General features: G+C 43.7%; 1 protein-coding gene across 4 annotated transcripts in view; it reads left to right on the forward strand.

The window, feature by feature from the left end:
• Positions 1–20,945, forward strand: part of TTI1 (TELO2 interacting protein 1) — a 42,110-nt gene extending 21,165 nt beyond the window's left edge. For 3 of the 4 annotated variants that reach the window (XM_068128899.2, XM_068128895.2, XM_068128898.2), the window contains 3 exons: positions 6,770–6,974; positions 7,152–7,239; positions 20,605–20,945. In XM_068128899.2, coding sequence (XP_067985000.2) covers positions 6,770–6,974; positions 7,152–7,239; positions 20,605–20,800 — 489 coding nt within the window. In that variant the 3' untranslated portion in view covers positions 20,801–20,945. Of the gene's footprint in view, positions 1–6,769; positions 6,975–7,151; positions 7,240–18,410; positions 18,625–20,604 lie in introns of those variants that run through there. The other variant, XM_068128897.2, reaches the window with a different exon arrangement.
• Positions 20,946–22,909: the final 1,964 nt, after the last annotated feature.

Consider the following 22,909-nt stretch of genomic DNA (forward strand, 5'->3'; position numbering starts at 1 on the left):
CCGGAGAGGAGTCGGTAGAAGACAGAAAGACCACCAACCTGCCTGCGGTGAGTGAGTGAAAGGCCCTCGGTGTTGACTACATCGCAGGAGATTCCAATGATTCTGAAAGCTTTGGCCTCAACAGCGTGAAGCCGAGCAAGGTGTGAGGCAGGAGCACCAGCCCAGAGGGGAGAACAGTATTCCATTGAGCTGCGGATGAAAGCCTTGTATGTGGTGAGGAGCTCAGGTGTGCCAAGGAAGGACTTCGCACGACGGAGGATGCCCAGTCGGCGACTGTCTTTGGAGGCCAGCTTGGAAATGTGGTTTTCCCAAGAAAGATCATGGCAGATAGTGAGACCCAAAAGCTTGAGCGACAGAACTTCTTGGAGAGGATTGTTGAGAAAGTAGATGGGAGGGTTGTCCAGTCGGTCCTTTCGGAGAGACATTGTAAGAGTGTGAGATTTGTCAGGATTGAAAGACATGTTCCATTTGTTTGACCAGTCTGTGATTTTGTCCAGGTCTGCAGAGAGTGAGGAGGCTGCAGACTGCCGATCTGAGGGATGAGGAATGGAGCGACAGAGAGTAGAGTCGTCAGCAAAGAGATAGAGAGGATTTTCAAGAGAGTCAGAGAGATCATTGATGAAGACCAGAAAAAGCACAGGGCCCAGAACACTACCTTGGGGAACTCCAGCCTGAACAGGAAGAGGAGATGAGAGAAACCCATTCAGGGCCACACGTTGACTACGACCAGAGAGGAAGTCCGCCAGCCATGCGTGGAGATTTCCATGGATACCAAAGGAGGAGAGTTTGGTGAGCAGAGCAGGGTGCCAGACCGTATCGAAGGCACGTGAAATGTCAAGGGAGACAGCTCTAATTTCCTGTTTGGCGTTGAGGACCTCCATCCATTGTTGAGAAAGCAGAAGCAGCATGTCCAGAGTAGAGTGACCAGGTCTGAAACCAAATTGATGATCAGAGATCAAGCCATTGGAGAAGAGGAAAGATTTAATATCTGAAGCAATGATGGATTCCATGACTTTGCTGATAATTGGGAGAAGGCTGATTGGTCTGTAGTTGCTGGGATCTGTTTTTGCACCTTTTTTGTGCAAACCGGTGATGTTGGCTGATTTCCAAGCAGATGGCAGATGACCTTGAGCAAAAGAGAGGGTGAAGATAACAAAGAGGGAGTGAAAGAGCAGAAGAACATGATTTTAGGACCCGTGGGCTGATGCCGTCAGGACCAGTTGCAGAATCAGAGTCGAGGGTTGACAGAAACTTTTCCACCTTGTCAGGAGGAAAGGACACAGAGTCCAGGAGCAGCTGGGTACGACTGGGTACGGTGGGTACAGAGAGGGATGGGTTTGGGACACAAGATTTAGAGGCAAACACAGAGTTGAGGCATTCAGCTTTTTCACATGCGGAGTCAGCCGTTAAGCCGTTTGAGGTGAGGGAGGGGATGGAGGGGGAACAAACACCAGAAACAGATTTGACCAGACGCCACCAGGATTTGGAAGAGGGAGACAGATAAGAGAGTTCGGTCTTGAGAATGGTGAGATATTGTTTCCTGGCTCTCCTGAGGGTGGACACACACTTGTTTCGGGCTTTGTGAAAGGAAATGAGATTTCCTTCCGTTGGATTTGCTTTCCAGGAGACGAAAGCAAGTTGTTTCAGGGCAACAGCCTCACCACAAGATTCCGTGTACCATGGACGGGAGGAAGGGTATGACAACTGAAGACGAGATGGTATAAATCTGTGCATGAGAGAGAGCAATTTACTTTGAAAGAATTCCCAGGATGAGTTGATGTCAGAGGCGGTAGAGATGGGAGACCAGTCCAGATGATTGATGGCTGCTTGAAGACCGTGCCAGTTGGCCTGAGTGAAATGCCAGACTCGTCGACGCTGAGGAGGCTCTCTGAGAATGGTCAGAGAGATGTCCACTTTGACAAGCACATGATCAGATGAGCCGATTGGAGCAGAAGAAGAGCAGCAGACATTTTCAGGGAAGTTTGTCATAACCAAATCCAGAAGAGAAGATGCTCCGTTGACTGAGATCCGGGTCGGGAAATTGACAGATTGTGTCAGTCCCAGTGAGTCGCAGAAGTCCTTTGCTGAAGAGCCATGGCTGGTGAGAGAGGTACCCACACCCAGCCAACTGGCATGGTGACAATTGAAATCACCACATATGAGGAAGAGAGAGTTGGGATGGGTAGATAGAAGTTGGTCCATATTATCAGACAGTGAGATGTAGATGGAGTCATCGCTGTTTGGTGGACGGTACAACACACATATGAACAAAAGGTGGGAGCGAAGGGGAAGCCGTAGCCAAAGGTATTCCTGGGGGTGAGGTGGAGAGAGGGCAGTGGAGGGCGAGTGAGAAAGAGAGTTTTTTATAAAGATAGCAACCCCACCTCCAGGACGAGGCTCAGGTCTATCATACCGGAGGAGGGAGTAACCTGGGAGAGATACCAAGGCATCAGAGACATCATGAAGGAGGAAAGTTTCTGTTAAGCAGATCACATCTGGTTTGTCAGAAGCAACCTGTATGGAGAGGTCAGTCAAGTTTGAGCGAAGGCCCCGGATGTTTGAGGTCCATACCGTTAATGAAGAGGAAGGGGGAGCATCGGGTCCAGAACAGGGGGGGGGGAGGGGTAGGGTAAGATGTGGAAGAGGAGGAAGAGGTAGGGAGAGCTGTTGAAGGTGTGTCAGAGATTTCAGAGATTTCAGAATAGCTTGGAGAAAGGGAAGAATGGGGCGGACAAAAGGTTTGATGGAGATTGGGTGAGGCACAGTGAGGTGTTATTTGAGGAGGGGGAAGAGCGAGGCAGAAGGTTTGGGGAGATGAAGGTGAAAGTTGGAAGGGGGAAGAAGCAGGGAGGATGCTTTGAGGAGGAGGGGTGAGAGGGGAGTCAAGGAGGGGAGGAGCGAGGGAGAGTCTCGGAGGGGAGGGGTGTGGGGGGAGTTTAGGAGGGAGGGGAGGGAAGGGGCAAGGGGGGAGATTTGAAAGGGATGGGTGATGGGGAGGATTTGGAGGGGAGGGGTGAGATTGGATTTTGAAAAGTGTACGATTCATGGGAAACGAACATTTTTTGCAAAATGAGTTTGAGACCTTCGAGTCAAAAATATGTTTGAGGACATTGGAGGAGGGGTGGAGTTCTAGATAGTTTAGGGAATGTAGAAAGGAGGAACTGTAAGAGATGGTATTATATATATTTTTTGGAATGAATAGATTTGGTGAGCAAGACGAAAGCATCCTTTTGTAGGAAAAGAAGAAAAGGGTGTTATAATATATGAGAGAAAATAGTTGTTCAGGGGAGAGATTATACATTTCTAACTGCGTGATCGCGAACGAAGAACGAACGAACAAAAAGAACAACAAATAAACGAATAAGACCTGGGAAGGAAATATATTTTTTGGGTTTTTTTTTTTTTTTTTGTGAGTACAGATATTAAACAAGGAGGTACGGGGTGAACGACTGGTACGAAACAGAGAACGAAAATAATTTCAGCGCATTCGACGAATCGCTTAGAGAAAAACAAAACCACAAGGTTGGAGACGGTACGGTAGTCTAAGCCTACGAGTACTAGGCCACAGAATACTCGATACCATTAACCGACGATTGTGTATACATGTACGAAAAATTAGCACCGAAAATTTTCCAAAAGATACGCTATAGGTACACACACCGAAAGATAGATACAGTCTCGACAAAAACACGATTGTGATAGATCACTTAGCTTCGAGAGCGTGAGCGCATGGAGCAGCTTCGAAAAGACGTGACCTCGCCGTGATCTCGCGAGATCTCTTGTCGAGAGTTGCACGAGTCGAGTGGTGCACATCACTAAGCATATAGTATGCTTAGTCGAGGCTCTTATAAGAGCTAACACATAGAACGTATAACAATGGGAGTGAGAGAGAGAGAGGAGGAGGAGGAGGAGAAGAAGAAGAGTAAGGAATAGGGACATCTGTGGAAGGGAGAGGGCTTGGGCAGGGTTCACGGGATAAACAAGATGGACACTACAGGGGCTTTCAGGAAAGAAAACGGAATTTGAAGGAGGTGGGTTCAGGGTGGATTAATGGGGGTAGAAAACATCAAGGTTTTGGATGGAGGAAGATATGAGATGGTGGTGAACAGCTATTTTGAAGACCTGGAGGGAGGAGTGGGATTTAAGAGAGTGAGGGAGTTTGTTCCAGAGGTGGGAAAAAAGAGGAACTAAAGAGTGAAGGTGAGCAGAGAGTCTCGATTTTAGCAGTTTCATCAGAAGAGGGTTGCTGACAGATCTTGTGTGACCTGTAGGAATATTTGGTGGACAGAGAACAGAGAAAGCTGGGGGAGCAAGGCTAGAGAGGAGTCGGTAGAAGACAGAAAGGTCACCAACCTGCCTGTGGTGAGTGAGTGAAAGACCCTCAGAATAATCTTCATCGCGGGAGATACCAATGAGTCTGAAAGCCTTGGTTTCTACAGCGTGAAGCCGAGCTCGGTGTGAGGCAGGAGCACCAGCCCAGAGGGGAGAGCAGTACTCCAAGCTGCGGATGAAAGCTTTGTAAGTGGTGAGCAGTTCAGTAGTGCCAAGGAAGGACTTTGTATGATGGAGAATGCCCAGTCGGCATCTGGCTTTATAGGCCACCTTAGAAATGTGGTTTCTCCAGGAAAGATCATGGCAGATTGTGAGACCCAAAAGCTTGAGTAATAGAACTTCTTCGAGAGGATTTTTGAGAAAGTAGATGGGAGGGTTTTCCAGACGGTCTTTTTGGAGAGACATAGTGAGAGCATGTGATTTGTCAGGATTGAAAGACATCTTCCACATGTTTGACCAGCTTGTAATTTTATCCATGTCTGCAGAGAGTGAAGGGGCTGTTGCCAGCCGATGTGAGGATTGAGATATGGAGAGCTAGAAGGTAGAGTCATCAGCACAAAGATAAAGAGGATTTTCCAGAGAGTCGGAGAGATCATTGATTAAGATTAGAAAAAGCACAGGCCTAAAACACTGCCTTGAGGAACTCAAGCCTGGACAGGAAGAGGAGATGAGAGGATTTCATTTAGAGCCACACATTGACTACAACAGGAGAGGAAGTCCACGAGCCATGCGTGGGGATTTCCATAGATACCATAAGAGAAGAGTTTGGTGAGCAGGGCGGGGTGCCTGACCGTATCGAAGGCACGCGATATGTCAAGGGAGACGGCTCTGGTTTCCTGTCTGGTGTTGAAGACCTCGATCCATTGTTGAAACTGCAGAAGCAGCATGTCAAGAGTAGAATGACCTGGTCTGAATCCAAATTTATGATCTGATATCAAGCCTTTGGAGAAGAGGAAGGATTTAATGTCTGAAGTGATGGTGATTCCGTGACCTTGCTGATGATTGGGAGCAGGCTGATTGGTCTGTCGTTGCAAGGATCTGTTTTTGCACCTTTTTGTGTGAAGCGGTAATGTTGGCTGATTGACAGATTGTGTCAATGTGTCAGTCCCAATGAGTCGCAGAATTCCTTTGCCGAGATGCCATGGCACGTGCGAGAGGTACCCACACCCAGCCAGCTGGCATGGTGACAGTTGAAGGCACCACATATGAGGAAGAGAGAGCTGGGATGTGTAGATAGAAGTTGGTCCATGTTGTCAGAGTGAGATGTAAAAGGAGTCATCACTGCTTTGTGGATGGTACAGCACACATATGAACAAAAGGTGGTAGTGGAGGGGAAGCTATACCCAGAAGTACTCATGGGGTTTTGGAGGTGCAAAAGCAGTACACAGATTTATTTTATGTAGAGTTAAACTCCGCCACCAGGACGAGGCTCAAGTCGATCATACCGAAGGAGGGAGTAACCAGGGAGAGATACGAAGGAGTCAGGGACGTCTTAAAGGAATCTTTCCTTTTGATATAAGATTATTTGTCCATATATCAATAATTTTGATGAGTAAACTTTCATACAGTGCAAATGTGTACCATTGTACATACAAGTACAAAGCTTGCTATAGTGCATTCAGAAAGTATTCAGACCCCTTCACTTTTTTCACATTTTGTTTTGCCATAAAGCCCAAATCGGTGGAGTGTTGCAGTGATGGTTGGCCTTCTGGAAGTTTCTCCCATCTCCACACAGGATATCTGGAGCTCAGCCCTTGTGACTATCGGGTTCTTGGCCACCTCTCTTGCCAAGGCCCTTCTCCCCCGATTGCTCAGTTTGGCAGGGCGGCCAGCTCTCGGAAGAGTCCTGGTTGTTCGAAACTTCTTCATTTAAGAATTATGGAGGCCACTGTGCTCTTGGGAACCTTCAATGCAGCAGAGATTTTTTTGTAGGCTTCCCCAGATCTGTGCCTCGACACAATCCTGTCTGTGAGCTCTGCAGGCAGTTCCTTCGACCTCATGGCTTGGTTTTTGCTCTGATATGCATTGTCAGCTGTGAGACCTTATATAGACAGGTGTGTGCCTTTCCAAATCATGTCCAACCAATTGAATTTACCACAGGTGGACTCCAATCAAGGTGTAGAAACATCTAAAAGATGATCAAGAGAAATGGGAGGGAGCTGAGCTAAATTTCAAGTGTCATAGCAAAGGGTATGAATACCTGTGTCAATGTGATATTTCAGTTTTTTCTTTTAATAAATGTGCAATACTTTCTAAAATCCTGTTTTCTCTTTGTCATTACGGGGTATTGAGTGTAGATTGATGAGGGAAAAAATGAATTTAAACGATTTCAGCATAAGGCTGCAACATAATAAAATGTGAAAAAAGTGAAGGGGTCTGAATACTTTCTGAATGCACTGTATATTGATGCTGATTTATTGATAATTTTGTGCTGCAGCTGTTGGGTATATTGGCGCAGAGTTGCGGTGATTTTCTCCGCCACCGTGTCATCTCAGAAGTTCTACCTCGTCTGTCGAGCTCCTTGTTGAATCAGGCAATGATCAGTGCACGTGAGGGTGCCCTGTATTCATACACTCAAGCCTCACGCTTGCAGTACGCTGCGCTGAAGAGCATTGGTCCAATGTGCCTGGCCCTAGGTCTCGGTATGGTTTCTACCTTCTTATTGGTCTTATTATTATATTTTAAGGTTTTTTTTGAATGAGTAGCTTGATTCTGAATTGAGGCTTTTCAACAAAGTGCTTGGAGTGAAGATTAGTTTATTTGCATAGAGATAGGTCTGTATAATATATTTGAAGTTCTACCGATATGTGTCCACTCAGTTGCAGAGGATATTGAAAAGGTAGCTGCAGCAGCACTTCCCTACCTGAGCAATCGGCAGCCAAAACATTTACAGGAGTCTGCCATCGGGTATGGATATGCATTTGTATACTGCAAAGGCTTGAATTCATTGTATTACTTTGTTATTGTTGTAAATCTGTCTCTCTTATCACACGACTTCATCTTACCTTTGTGTCAATTGTACATACAAGCAACGGTAGGGCGGGCTTCAATTTGGAGGCCCAAATGAAAAGGCAAAATATCAGAAAATGAAGGCTTTTTAAATTTTAAACGATTTATATAAACATCCGTTGAATCATATCACACGCAAATCATCAAAATCTAAACAGTATTTGTGGAATTTCAATAAAAGCCACATCACTGTTCATATCGGTAAATATTATTCCATCGTGTTTGGAAAAACTGGAAAATTGGGGAAAAAATTGGAAAAACAATATAGCCTATTTTACTCCAGGGGGTCACAGGATTACCCACCCAAAATTTCGTTGCCATCCGTTCAGCCGTTTTTGCAGTACATGGGAACAGACAGACAGACAGACAGACAGACATTTGGTGAATTATAGTAAGATTGTTGTCAAAATGACTTTTAGGGGGTAATATTTACTTGGTATAGTTCCGTTATTTCCTTAAGCAATGCCTTTGAGGAAGCGTGAGGTAATTAATCATTTTAGATATGCGTCGTTTGTATGTCGAGACAGATGCATCCAGCCTTCCCAGTGTCTGTGTCTAAAAACTGCCATCCCTTTGAACGTTTCATTTAAATTTTCTACCCTTTGGGACGTATCCTTCAATGTCTTTTTTAGTGGCTGAGTAGGCCATCAGCCTTCAGTTTAGGTGGAAAAGTGGCGCATCAGACAGCTCAATGGGAGGGGTGGGATTGCCCGGGAGACCACTAGATGGGCGGTCGTCCACCCATCAAATGGACCTTCGGGCCAACGTGTGAGGTTATGTCATAACACATAAAAGCGTGAGCAGCGGGGGGGGGGGGGGGGGGGGGAGGGGAGGTGGGCAGTATATGCCCAGGATCCTCATTAGGGGAGTCTGCATTGTAGCTCCTGTGGGAGTTCTCCTTGATGCAGTATCTTTTTGTGCTGCCGTCATTGCCACGCCCACCCCACAAGCCACACCCACTCTCCTCTCCACGCCAGGATCGATCTGCGGCATGACCTGTGTTTTGCCCGCTTGTGTGTCATGATTGGGTCAAGCTACGTCTTACCGGACGCGACTTTTGTATTTCAATCTTGTCCCAATCTGGTCAACCTCTTGTGGTGTATCTGAGGGCCCAGATAAAGCTTGGATAATTCAAGAATCTCCCGATCGTTTGCTGATTTTTTGGGGCGCCTATTCGGTCGTTGGACAAGGGGTCGTACAATTCTGTTTGTTATTAAAAATACAGTGGCTGCAAAAGTATTCACCTCCCACCACCCCCTCCACAATTTTCACATTTTGATGCCACCTGAGCTGATTTCATGATGCTTTAAAATCAAATTATATATATATATATATATTGTTACGGACGCGGCGAGGATGTTGTTTGCCGAGCGGATGGCCGCCGCGCCCGAACAGTTAGCCCGACTAATCCGATTCCTGAACGTTGGCCGAATCGCGCCACGTACACTCAATATTGAAACCACTAAAGCGACTGAACGAGAATGAAGAAGAAGAAGAAGTATGGAGGAATAACAGGATTTATTAATTATTTACACAAGCCAAAGCAAAGAGAGCAGTCAAGGTTATATACAAAAAATGGAAGGAGCAGGAAACACAGTGAAATCATTAGCTTACCTATACAAGCTTAACTAGAACGGGCACTTGGTAGAGCGCATACCTTCGCCGCAGCTACTGTTCTGTACTTGGCATGGGAGTGTAGGGAACAGAACAACAAAAATACGATTTTGACCTTTTCGTGACCTTGACCTTGACCTTTGACCCAATTGCTCCCAAAATCTAATCAAATGTGTCCCGTATAATAACCAATCATCCCACCAAATTTCATGCAATTCGGTTGAATACTTTTTGAGTTATGCGAATAACATACACACACACACACACACAGACATACAAATAAATACACAGCGATCAAAACATAACCTTCCGCTTTTGCGAAGGTAATTAATAAACTCCAGGACAACGTTAAAGACAGACGGACGATCACACTTACATGGGGAAATGCAGGCAGGAAGGAATGGCTTGGAGATGGGTGGCTTTGAGAGGCAAGGACGGTTCAGCGGGTACTGGGCACGGTCGGGCCAGAAGGCACCGCCGTCAAGAAGCCGAGCCGCGGTCGTTGGTCCCAAACTGCGTGGGCGAAGTTCCTTTCTCCGTACTGCTGCCTCGCGCGCTCCTTGCGTTGCCTCGGTCCGTTTTTCCTGCAGCGCGGCACGTCTCACGGCGGCTTGGTCACACCTGCTCATCTCCAGCGCATCTCCTGGACTCGGAACGCATCCCTCCTCTCAGCTCATCTCGTGGGGAGCGTCCCGCGGCGGGTTATATAGGCCCCGCCCTTCACCCTTTGCGAACCTCCCCTAAGCGTTCTCTCTCCGCCCTCTCAAGCCAAACCCCTCGTTCTGGGTTGGATGAGCGGGGCCGACTTACTCCTCCCCTCTATGACGAGGTGGAGACCCGCCTTTCTTCTTCGTCGTTACCTCGTGCGTAATGGAGTCAAATGCAGCAAAGTGGATGGCAGATGAAAATGCAGCAAAGTGCCTAAAGAGTCAATTGCAGCAAACCTGGCACTTGGAAGCTGCCATGGGGCGTCGGAGGGGCCTACTCTTATTTAATTCGGTGCAATGAAGAGTCAACCTATTGGGAAACACCTCCTTAGCCTACATAGAATAAGGGACTAACTATTTAAAAGGATATATGGTGTCCTGTGTGTAGGTTTATGGAATTAACTAAGAGGACGAGCTTCGACCTTTCTTTACATTACGAGGGTCAGTTACACACAACAAAACCATAATTCTTACATTCGTTACACTTTCTCAAATTCGTTACACTTCTCAAATTCGTTACACTTCTCAAATTCGTTACACTTCTCAAATTCGTTACAATATATATATATAAAAATGCATGTGTATATATATATATATATATTGTTACGGAACCCAACGTCGGCCTCTGTTCCCCTTATCGAGGGGGGATTAATCCCCTCGTCTATGACTGGCCGACGTGGTCCCTGATGCTGCACAGCTCCCTCCGGAAAGGCAGGTGCGCAACCCCGTTCGCGTCCGCGGACAGATGTTAATTGCCGAGCAGTTTAGCAACCGCGGCACGAACCATTTAACAGAAACTAAACCCGATCCTTAAACGTTGGCCAAAATCGCGCCACAGGTATTCAATGAGGGAAAAGACAAGGACGAAACGGATGTGAAGAAGAAGAAGAAGACAAAAGTAAGAAGAACAAATATGATTTATTACTATTATTTACAAGTCAAAAAGAAACCAAGGAAGGAGGAAGAATAATAAAATAAAGACAGAAGGAGTAAGAAGACACAGTGCAAATATTAGCTTACCTATAAACAGTCTTACTTAACCCAGGACAAGACACACAAAACAGACGACAATCAAACTCGCACGAATGGGGAATGGAGGCAGGAACGAATGGCGGGAAGGAGAGGAAGGTTCAGCTGGAGCAGAGGAATGGCTGGACGGACGAGGAGGTGGGATCACGAGGCGGGAAGGATCCGGGTGGTTGGGATGATCGCGGCTCGAGTTGGGCAGCCGCCGACTCTCCTCAACCGTCTCTCGTACGGCGACGTTGCTTCGAGGCTGCAACTGCCGTCACCGCTCAAAGCTGCCGTGGTCAAAACTGCGAGGGTTCAAGCTCCGATGGTTCAAGCTGCGATCTCTGCCGCATCTGACGTGGGGGGCGTTGCGTGATGGGTTCTTTCTCTGACGCATCTCCCCGTGGGGGCTGATGCAATGGGTTTTATAACCCCACCCTCTTGAGCCATACCCACTCATCCTTGGTTGGTCGGCAAGGGCTGGCTCACTCCTCCTTCCGATGATGAGGGGCGGAGACACGCCTGCAAGGTGGCTCCTCCCCCTTTTTCTCCGAGTTTACCTCGTGGCTAATGGAGTCTTGCGGCGAAGAACACAACCCCAAAGCAGCAGCGGCGAACGCCGCCTTGCTGGCAGGTTTTCGGAGGCCATGGGGATATTTCAGGGGATTCTACCTTATTTGAATTCGGTGCAATGCAGTCAACTAGTGGGAACAGAGCCTTCAACTACATAGAATAAGGAGATAACTATTTAAAAGGGTATATGATTGGCTACGTGTATGTATATGAAGTAACTAAGGAGGACGACCTTTGACCTTTACACACCAAACGGAGATATTTACAAGAATTCATTACACTTACAGAGGGTGATATTTACAACAATTACAAATCCGCAACAATATATATAAATGCATGTGTATATATATATATATATATATATATATATATATATATATATATATATATATATATATATATATATATATATAAATGCATGTGTATATATATATATATAAATGCATGTGTATATATATATATATATATATATAAATGCATGTGTATATATATATATATATATATAAATGCATGTGTATATATATATATATATATATATACATATATATATATATATATATAAATGCATGTGTATATATATATATATATATATATATAAATGCATGTGTATATATATATATAAATGCATGTGTATATATATATATAAATGTATGTGAATATATATATATAAATGTATGTGAATATATATATACTAGCGGGGTCACCCGTGGGAATCCCACGGGCATGGATGTGTGTGACATTTCGACATATTGAGTTATATGCTGCACATTCATTTTTACAAAATGGTTACTGGCAAGTCATCAGATCCAGAAATGGTGTGAATTTAGTTATTTCACATAATATGTGACTCCTCACTCCTCTCCACCTGACACTCTCCTGTCTCCACCTGACACTCTCCTGTCTCCACCTGACACTCTCCTCTCTCCACCTAGCACTCCTCTCCTCTCCAAACCCTCACATCCCTCTCCTTTCCAATCCCTCACCTCTCCAATCCCTCACACTCCTCTCCTCTCCAATCCTTCACACGCCTCTCCAATCGCGCCTCACACTCCTCTCCAATCGCGCCTCACACTCCTCTCCAATCGCGCCTCACACTCCTCTCCAAACGTGCCTCACACTCCTCTCCAATCGTGCCTCACACTCCCCTCCAATCACTCCTCTCCAATCGTGCCTCACACTCCTCTCCAATCACGCCTCACACTCCTCTCCAATCGTGCCTCACACTCCTCTCCAATCGCGCCTCACACTCCTCTCCAATCGCGCCTCACTCGCCTCTCCAATCGGCTTTCCCCGTCTCGTTTCTCTCCTTTTTCTCCCGTCTCGTTCTTTTTCTTGCTCCAAATCGGCCCGTCGGAATCGGAAATCGGCCCGTCTCGCCCGTCGGCCCGTCGGAATCGGAAATCGGCCCGTCTTGCTTTTGTGCTTGTGCGTAAATAAATTGTGTTCATGACACCATTTCTGGTGTTGGGCTAGCGGCTAGGGTGCCGGCTTAGGATCCTGGGTTCGAATCTCGGTCGATCGCCGAATTAATGCCAGGGGGGTTGACTCAGCCTGTCATCCTTCCGAGGTCGGCTAATTGAGTACCAGTTCACTGGTAATTCCCTGTTTGTCGTTGAAGGCGGCAAAAAGGGTTGGCGTCAGGAAGGGCATCCGGCCGTAAAACATTGCTTCAAAAAGGGGACAAAAAAACAACAACTACCACGGTCCCCGAAAAGGCCAACCCCCGCTTTGCGGGGAAAAATGGCCTCTAAACGGTGGTTTTTACACCATTTCTGGATCTGATGACTTGCCAGTAACCATTTTGTAAAAATGAATGTGCAGCATCTAACTCAATATGTCGAAATGTCACACACATCCATGCCCGTGGGATTCCCACGGGTGACCCCGCAAGTTTGCATTGACGTTCGTCGATGGACTCGTTCGCCCGTCTCATTCGTTTTCTTGCTGCATCCTGTTCAAGTCTGCGTTCTTCATCGATCGTCTCATTCATTTTGGAAATAGAAGTTTCCACGCAGCGCATGAATTGTCACGATCCTCAAGAGGAATTTGTCTCGTAATCATCAAATGATAAATGGCAAGTAAATTATATTGTGGAAAATTAAAGATTTCAAATAAACCTATTTAAAGTGTATTCGCACATAACTAATTTTAAAAAACGAAGAAATATCTCTCGGTAATTTCCTGAAACATATTTTACTTCCGGCTAATAATGTTGAATTAAATAAAAACGAAGAAATATATGTCGGCATCATTGTTGACGTTTTTGTGACGACTGTCATCAAACGAAAAAGTAATATATCTTAACGGAAAAGCAAAAGCGAATTTTTAATATATATCGACACGTTGCCGTCGGTGTCATGTTGGGCGGTGTATGATACACCATGACGCGATTTTTAAAAATATATCTCTGCATTTTCCCGCGTGTGTGGAATGTTCTCAATTATTGCTGACACCGAGTCCAAAACCATCGATAAAAATGAAATCATATGGTGAGTTAGATTGGAGATAAAGGCGTGAGAGAGACTCAATGGCCTTGAAGTTGAAGTTACAGGCGTTTGAGAATTCATTTCGTTCTATAAACGGCAACTTTCATTGGATTTCCTTCCCGTTTTTTTTCAACCGAGTCGAAAACTATGTTAGCGACTGTGAAAAATGAAATGATATATCGAATTTTTAATATGTATCGACACGTTGCCGTCGGTGTCATGTTAGGCGGTGTATGATACACCATGACGCGATTTTAAAAAATATATCTGCATTTTCCCGCGTGTGTGGAATGTTCTCAATTATTGCTGACACCGACTCTAAAACCATCGATAAAAATGAAATCATATGGTGAGTTAGATTGGAGATAAAGGCGTGAGAGAGACTCAATGGCCTTGAAGTTACAGGCATTTGAGAATTCATTTCGTTCTATAAACGGCAACTTTCATCGGATTTTCTTCTCGTTTTTTTCAACCGAGTCTAAAACTATGTTAGCGACTGTGAAAAATGAAATGATATATCGAATTTAAAATAGATATCGACACATTGCCGTCGGTGTCATGTTGGGCGGTGTATGATACACCATGACGCGATTTTAAAAAATATATCTCTGCATTTTCCCGCGTGTGTGGAATGTTTGTGGAAAATTAAAGATTTCAAATAAACCTATTTAAAGTGTATGCGCACATAACTAATAAAAAAAACGAAGAAATATCTCTCGGTAATTTCCTGAAACATATTTTACTTCCGGCTAATATGTTGAATGAAATAAAAACGAAGAAATATATGTCGGCATCATTGTTGACGTTTTTGTGACGACTATCATCAAACGAAATAGTAATATATCATAACGGAAAAGCAAAAGCGAATTTTTAATATATATCGACACATTGCCGGCGGTGTCATGTTGGGCGGTGTATGATACACCATGACGCGATTTTAAAAAATATATCTCTGCATTTTCCCGCGTGTGTGGATTGTTCTCAATTATTGCTGACACCGAGTCTAAAAGTAAAACCATCGATAAAAATGAAATCATATGGTGAGTTAGATTGGAGATAAAGGCGTGAGAGAGACTCAATGGCCTTGAAGTTACAGGCCTTTGAGAATTCATTTCGTTCTATAAACGGCAACTTTCATCGGATTTTCTTCCCGTTTTTTTTCAACCGAGTCTAAAACTATGTTAGCGACTGTGAAAAATGAAATGATTTATCGAATTTGATTTGAAATAAAACTGGGGGAGAGCAAGACACCACGGGCCTACAAAACAGGACTCAAAGCTATGCGAGTTAATAAAATGGTGGATATTTGTTTATAGCCACTCCCAGAATGGGTGGAGCTATGGGTGGAGCTACTCTGCAAACCGAGTAAGCCACACCCCGGACAGACACCCAACAGATAGACAGACAGACAGACAGAATCATCTACGGCTATTATAATATAGATATATATAAATGTATGTGAATATATATATATATAAATGTATGTGAATATATATATATATAAATGTATGTGAATATATATATATAAATGCATGTGTATATATATATATAAATGTATGTGAATATATATATATAAATGTATGTGAATATATATATATATATATAAATGTATGTGAATATATATATATATAAATGTATGTGAATATATATATATATAAATGTATGTGAATATATATATATATAAATGTATGTGAATATATATATATATAAATGTATGTGAATATATATATATAAATGCATGTTTATATATATAGAAATGCATGTTTATATATATATAAATGCATGTTTATATATATATAAATGTATGTGTATATATATATATATATATATAAATGTATGTGAATATATATATATAAATGTATGTGAATATATATATATAAATGCATGTTTATATATATATAAATGCATGTTTATATATACTAGGGCATGCCCGTACGTGGGTGCCCGTTCCTTGCCAAAAAAAATAAATAACGCTACCCGTACGCTCTACCCCGCCCGTACGCCCGTACGCCCGTAAACAAAAAAAACAACGCTCTTCGCTTCCGCCCTTCGCTCTGACTGAATTGGGAGAAATAATGCGCATAAGAAATCGAGAAATTATTATTTTCTCCGGAAGAAATCGAATTACGAACCGTAATGGCGCACGCGCTCGGCTCGGCTCGCTCTCACATCGGCCACGCCTACGCAATAACGCGTTCTGTGATTGGCTGCCGGAAGTGCAGTCTTCACTGTCCGGAAGGTCGCAAATCGCAGTTACGATGAATCGCAAATTAGTTTTAATTAGTTTTAAAACATAGTTTAACGGCAACATAGTTTTCCAACGTGAAATAAATGAATACGCTCTCAAATGTGCCGTCCGAGGCAGAGTCTGTTCGCCACGTTCGGCACACGTGATAGCTCGCTGCTCTCTGATTGGTTGAATCGTTTTTTGGACATAGCTCGGTAACTACTTCTCCGATTAATATGAAACCTTGAAAAGGCACATCCTCGGGTCCCCAGCAATATACCTGGCAAGTTTCAAGTATATCGGACCCGTGGTTGTCGAGAAACAGCGGTCACAGACATACAGACATACAAACATACAAACATACAAACATACAAACATACAAACATACACACAGAGATTACTGGAATTATAGATAGATATAAATGTATGTGTATATATATATATATATATATATATATACAGTGGTACCTCGGCTTACGAGTGCCCCAACGTACGAGTTTTTCGGGATACGAGCCGTCGCTCGGGCGGTTTGTTGCTTTGGGATACGAGCCGAGATCCGATGTACGAGCTCAAAAAATTTATTTTTTTGAATTTTCCGGTTGTGGCTTCCGGTTCCGGTCACGCGGTTATCTTGCCGTGAAAGCATCTCTGCTTGGATATAAAACACGCAATCGTCGAAATACATGAGCGAGGAATCTCCTTGCTCCAGCCGGTGACGTCATCGGCGGGGATCCCCGCCTCCAGAGTGGCTGGTCACGTGACCGCCAAAGCGTGTCGCGCGTGCGGGTATAATGAGCTACACCTGTGGATCACGTGACCACGGAAGCACGCCTCGCTTGAGAGGCATGGCTTTCGGTTTGCGTTTTGCTTTATAAGGCGCGATAAATGGGCTTTTGAGTGTTAGCGGTTCATGGCGTTGACGGTTCATGACGGTTCATGACGGTTCATGGCGTTGACGGTCAAAAACCCATTACATCAATTTTACCAGGCACTGTACAGTAAGTACAGTGGACACCAAATGCACGGTGGAAGGCTAGAAGTAGAAGATCGTCCAAGACAAGTGAGAATAAGCCATACTTTGGAGGAGATGACGTCATTCGCTGGTCCGATAACCAAAGATGTGGTATAAAAAACCAGGTGAGCTAACAATGCAGCAATGAAGGAATTCGGCCAAGGCACCGGCACACAACGACCTACCTACATCGAAAGACTCAATGCCAATGGTGACAGAAGCCAAGACGGCCGGCTTAAACACCGCCGAAAGACCACGGTGTACCAACTTACGATGCAGAACATCTTGCACTTAATATGATGACAACAGGTGCCATCCTCTGACGTACCATTACAGGTACAGGTACAGTACACGTGAGCACAGAGCAAAAGTTCACTGAAACCGAGATTAAGAAAAAAGAAAAAACACCTCGTGGATACTCGTGGAACACGCTCGATATCCGAGTTTCAATCTTTTCAAACACATGATGCTCTCGGTCACGGTATCTCCTGCGAGCTGCTTCTCCTTCAACCACACAAACAACAACTTCTCCATATCTTCATGGATAGAGGTCCGGAGCTTTGAAATAATCGTAACGCCCTTGGCTGGCGTTATAGCCTTTATGGACTCCTTCTGCTTCAAAATCGTACATATCGTAGAAGGAGTACGATCGTACTGCCTCGCCAAGTCGACAACACGCACACCTCACCTGGCATGCTCTTCTCCTCTGCTTAATAAAACCAGTTTATTTCTTTACATTCTCTTGTATTATGTACAGTATATACGAGGTCGTGCTTGTTTATACATTATTTGTTATTTATAAAGTACATTTTTGTTATTTAAAAGCACCTAACAAAAAAAATTGGTGTTTTTTTTTTGAGGCTGGAACGGATTAATAGCATTTCAATGCATTTGAATGGGAAAATTTGCTTTGACTTACGAGCGATTTGGCTTACGAGCTCCGTCACGGAACGGATTAAACTCGTAAGCCGAGGTACCACTGTATATATATATATATATATATATATATATATATATATATATATATATATATATATATATATATATAATATTAGGGTGGTCCCGAAAAATGAAGTTGAAGATTTTATTGCAATCACCTTGCCATTTCTTTACATAGTCTGAAAGAATTTAGAATACAAAATTTGGTATAGATTGGACAACGTTTAGAGGTGCCACAAAGCCATTGCAGATTGAGCTCACAACAGTATACAGTACACTATAGTGTATTTGTTATTTAATGTTAATACAAACGACGCATCAAATTAACCACTTTTGTTCAACTAAAAAAGCTTTATGTGTGTACTCACTGCATAGTGCGTATGTGTCACCTTATTGTCCTTAATCCATAGTGTGCTATGATTCACCCATCTGGGGAACCTTCCATTGTCCTTTATTCCCCTCATGTCTGTCGTTTTCACGTCACTTGCTTGTTCCCTCAGGAACTGGAGCTGTTTTGGGGTTTCGAGAAGTTCTTCACATTGGTCTACCCGGGACCAATCCTCACCTTACTAGTGGCCACTTGTGGCACCTCTGAATATTAACCAATTTTGCTGAAATTTTGTATGTTAACTTCTTTACGTCTATGTAAAAAAATGGCAGGGTGATCATAATGTTTTTATGAATTTAATTTTTTCCCATTCATTTGGGGACCACCCTAATATATATATACATATATATAAATATATATATATAAATACATGTATATAGATATATAGATATAAATAGATATATTCTTCAAAAAATACTCCAAAGTGATAAAGCCAAAAAAATGCAGATACATGTGAATAAGTTAGATTAGCAGAGAAAATCAGATGATTCTTAGTTGTACAAGTATTCAAACCTTTTGCCTAATTGATCCTACATCACTTCAGGAGCAAATTATTTTTTTGTAAGGTTATAAAATCCATGTAATAGATTTCACCTGCATGTAATCAGTGGTTTAAATTAAAAATTAAGCTCCCCGACTTGTCTAAGGAGTTTTAAGGTGCAACTCACTTGGTCAAACAACAAGCAAATATGAAGACCAAGGAGCTTTCCAATGAAGTCAGACATAAAGTGGTGGAGAAACACCATTCAGGAGAGTGGTATAAGAAGATTTCAAAAGTCACTCATTATTATCCCTTTGAGTGTGGTGAAATCCATCATTAAGAAGTGGAAGACGTATCATACCACCCAGACTACCCAGATCAGGTCGCCCATCCTAACGCAGCAGCCAAGCAAGCAGGAAACTGCTTTGGGATTCACTGTAAATCCAACAATGACTTTGAAAGATCTACAAGGCTCTATGTCTGAGATGGGTGTCACTGTTCATCAATCAACAATATCCCGTTCCCTTCACAAAGCTGGCCTCTATGGACAGGTGGCAAGAAAGAGTCCATTGCTGAAAAAGAATAATCTAAAACGAGTTTGCGAAAAAGCATCTGAATGATACTGCGGGCATGTGGAGAAAAGTTTTGTGGTCAAGAAAGACATAAACATATGTCTAGACAAGAAAGACTAGACAAAAATTGAACTTTTTGGTCTAAATTCAAAGCGTCACGTCTGGCACAAGCTTAACACTGCACATCACCCAGTCAACACCATCCCTACTGTCAAGCATGGTTGTTGCAACATCATGTTATGTGGCTGCTTTTCATCAGCAGGGACTGGCAACCTTGTCGGGATCGAAGGGACAATGGATGGTGCAAAGTACAGGAGAATCCTTAATGAAAACCTGCTTGAGTCGGCCATGAATCTGAAACTGGGTAGGAGATTCACATTTCAGCAGGGCAATGATCTGAAGCACAAAGCTCAAGGCACACTGAAGTGGCTGAATAAGAAGGAAATAAATCGACGATCTGCATCAAACTAGGCAGAACAAGAGCAATTTTCCCATGAAGAATAGACAAAGATTTCACCATCTCACTGTGCAAATCTGGTAGAGACCGACCAAAAAACTCAGTTATTGCTGCTAAAGGTGCTTCCACCAAGTACTGACCGAAGGGGGCTGAATACTTTTGCAACCAGTGAATTTTGATTTGTACATATTTTTTGGAGGTATTCCTGACCTGAAACTTCCTTCAAATATAAGTGTTTTGATTTGATCTCTTCAATTGTGAATAAAAAGTTCATTTGGAAAAATTGTTTCTTCATAATTCGTAATTTATCTAAATGTGGCATTTTGATAGGGGGCGAATACTTTTGCAGGCACTGTACCTGGTCTTGGGGTGAATTCTGGTTGGCGTGGTCCTCCATTTGGTGATTAGGAAAAGCCCATCGAGTGATTAATTGACCGCGGCGGTCAAAGCCACATATAAAGACAGTGCCACGTGTCTCAGGCCTGCTCGGCTTAATAGGATACGAGACGGTGGTGCTCATTAGCATAGTACTCTATCGATTCAGTGCTCCAATCTGCACTGTATGGTGGATTTTAGACATGTGATCCAGCAAGGAGCTTCGAATCGGCAGACCGTTAGTCACATTGAGACAACTCGCCAAATTTGAACCAGGCAACTGAAATGGAACAGGCAACTACAACAATATGTATCTTCATATTATCATAGATATTTATAATACCTGATGAAATTGATTGCACACAGGTCTGTATTCCCACATTCTGTCCATTGATCCCTCTGGTTTTTATCCACCTGGCAGGCTGTTTCAAGACCTCGTGAAGTTGGAACCTGATCTGGTGTGGTTAATGTTGAATGATCTCTACTGTCCAGAGACACTTGAAATCCCACACAAAAGCCTCAATGTGCCAAAGTTTGCCGGCTCCACACGGCTCCAAGAGTATGCAGAGAACACGCTCCATCTACTCGCCTTACTCGATGTGCAGATGTTGCCTTAGACTGCATGCTAGCATCTCTGGTTTTGGCATTGAGTGCATTCATTAGGATTTTAATTTGCTTCTTTCAGCCACCACCCACGTGGTTGTACCATGGGAACTGCTTCAGATGATTGTCATTAAAACCATATTTTTTATTATTCTCAAAGTTGTGCCAACAGGATGTTCTGTTGAAAGCTGTGGCAGGGTAAAACCTGTAGAGTTGACCACCACAGGGTCAAATTTTCCATGTTCACGTTGAAACTGCAAATTTCGACTCCAGCTATTAGGGTGATATTTTCCAACATTCGCTTCCATTAATTTACATCAGCCTATTTTCATTTCACTGCAGAAGGAAGACCTCATTTATCTCGAGGTGGGAATTCTTGGTATATATACTCTGCAAACATGCTGAGTGCGGGTTGGCGAGAGACAGTGCTGGAGTTTAATTTCTTCAGGGAGCCAGTGATTATCTCATACTCTCTTTGAAAGACAGTGTGATAGCTTTAACGTTCACCAGCTATTGCTAGGGGCTGGGACGCTCACCTTTAACGTCCGTTGGAGGGATGGCGCGTTTTTGACGTAACGTTAAAGACGTGTACCCTGGTTAGAATAGGTACACCATATCACTGCGTGTCGTAAGAGGCGACTAAGAGGGTTGGCGTCAGGAAGGGCATCCGGCCATAAAAAACATTGCCTCAAAAAGAGAACCATGACAATTACAACGACACATGGGCAGGGTACAGCCCGAAGTGGAGATTGGTTTCTGAGGTTTGAGACATGGAATGCAGGGACAATGACAGGGAGATCAGGAGAAGTGGTGGAAGTATTGGTCAGAAGAAGTGGACATGTGTTGTGTGCAAGAGACGAGATGGAAGGGAAGTGGTGTGAGAATGGTGAAGGGTAGGCAGGGACAGAAATACAAGTTTGTGTGGCAGGGGTGCCCGGAGGGCGTGAATGGTGTTGGTGTCCTGTTTTCTGAGGAGTTTGTAGACGGTGTGGTGAGTGTGACTAGCGTGAGTGATAGGTTGATGATGGTGAAAATGATGATTGGAAAGCTCTTGGTGAACGTCATCTCGGGATATGCTCCGCAGGTTGGTCGGAGCGATGAAGAGAAGGACAAGTTCTGGTGTGCGATAGAGAAGCTGATGGAAGACGTGCAAGACGAGGAAGTTGTTGTGGTAGGAGGAAACCTAAATGGACATGTGGGAAGGAGTATGGATGGTTTTGAGGGAGTTCGAGGGAGTTCATGGGGGTTACGGATATGGTGTGAGAAATGGAGAAGGTGAAAGGATTTTGGAGTTTGCTGATGGAGCTGATTTGTTGATTTGTAATACTCAGTTCCAGAAAGAGGATTATAAGCTTGTTACATACACGTCAGGTGGGTCGACGACAACCGTTGACTACCTGATGGTGTGTAGGCGAGATAGGGGGAACCTCTGGGACACAAAGGTGATCCCGGTGGAGGAGGCTGTTTCACAGCACCACTTGGTTGTCTGCGACATAAGGGTGAAAGGTGCGAGGAGAGCTCGGCGGGTGAAATACCAACCGAGAATGAAGGTGTGGAGGTTGAAAGAGGTGACAGTAAGGGAGGCATTAAAAGAGAGGCTGAGTAGGGTCAAGGATGATGTGGTTGAGCTTGAACGTGGTTTAGTCAGGAGGAAAGCCAGTTGAACCCCTTCAAAAAACAAGTCATAGAGGTTTTTGCATTTTTGGCATCCTTGGGACTCCTAGTCAACATTTCTGGATGATAACATTAAATTTAGGCGGTGGCATTTTTAAATTTGCGTATTTGCAAAATGGCTGCCACCCGCATCTAGCAAAAACAACCACTAGCACATCTCAGCAACTAATGGGTTGATTTTGTTGGTTTTACTATCAAATGATAGGTTTCCTAGGTTGCTGAATCGATTTGTGAGGTGACCGATGCATTTCAAGGTCAAGATCACATGGTCAATGTGATATGTGACCCCAAAAAGATGAAAAATAGAAGGTTTCAGCATTTTATAGGCCAGTTCTGATGATTTTTTTTTAACCAGATATTAGGTCTATGGGCATATACATAGATTAACCAGGGTGTTTTGAGTGACTTGAAGTCAAGGTCAAATAGTAATGGTCAATTTCAAAGCCTGT

This window comes from Myxine glutinosa, chromosome 9, assembly GCF_964187855.1.
Source record: "Myxine glutinosa chromosome 9, kmMyxGlut1.1, whole genome shotgun sequence".
Lineage (NCBI taxonomy): Eukaryota > Metazoa > Chordata > Myxini > Myxiniformes > Myxinidae > Myxine > Myxine glutinosa.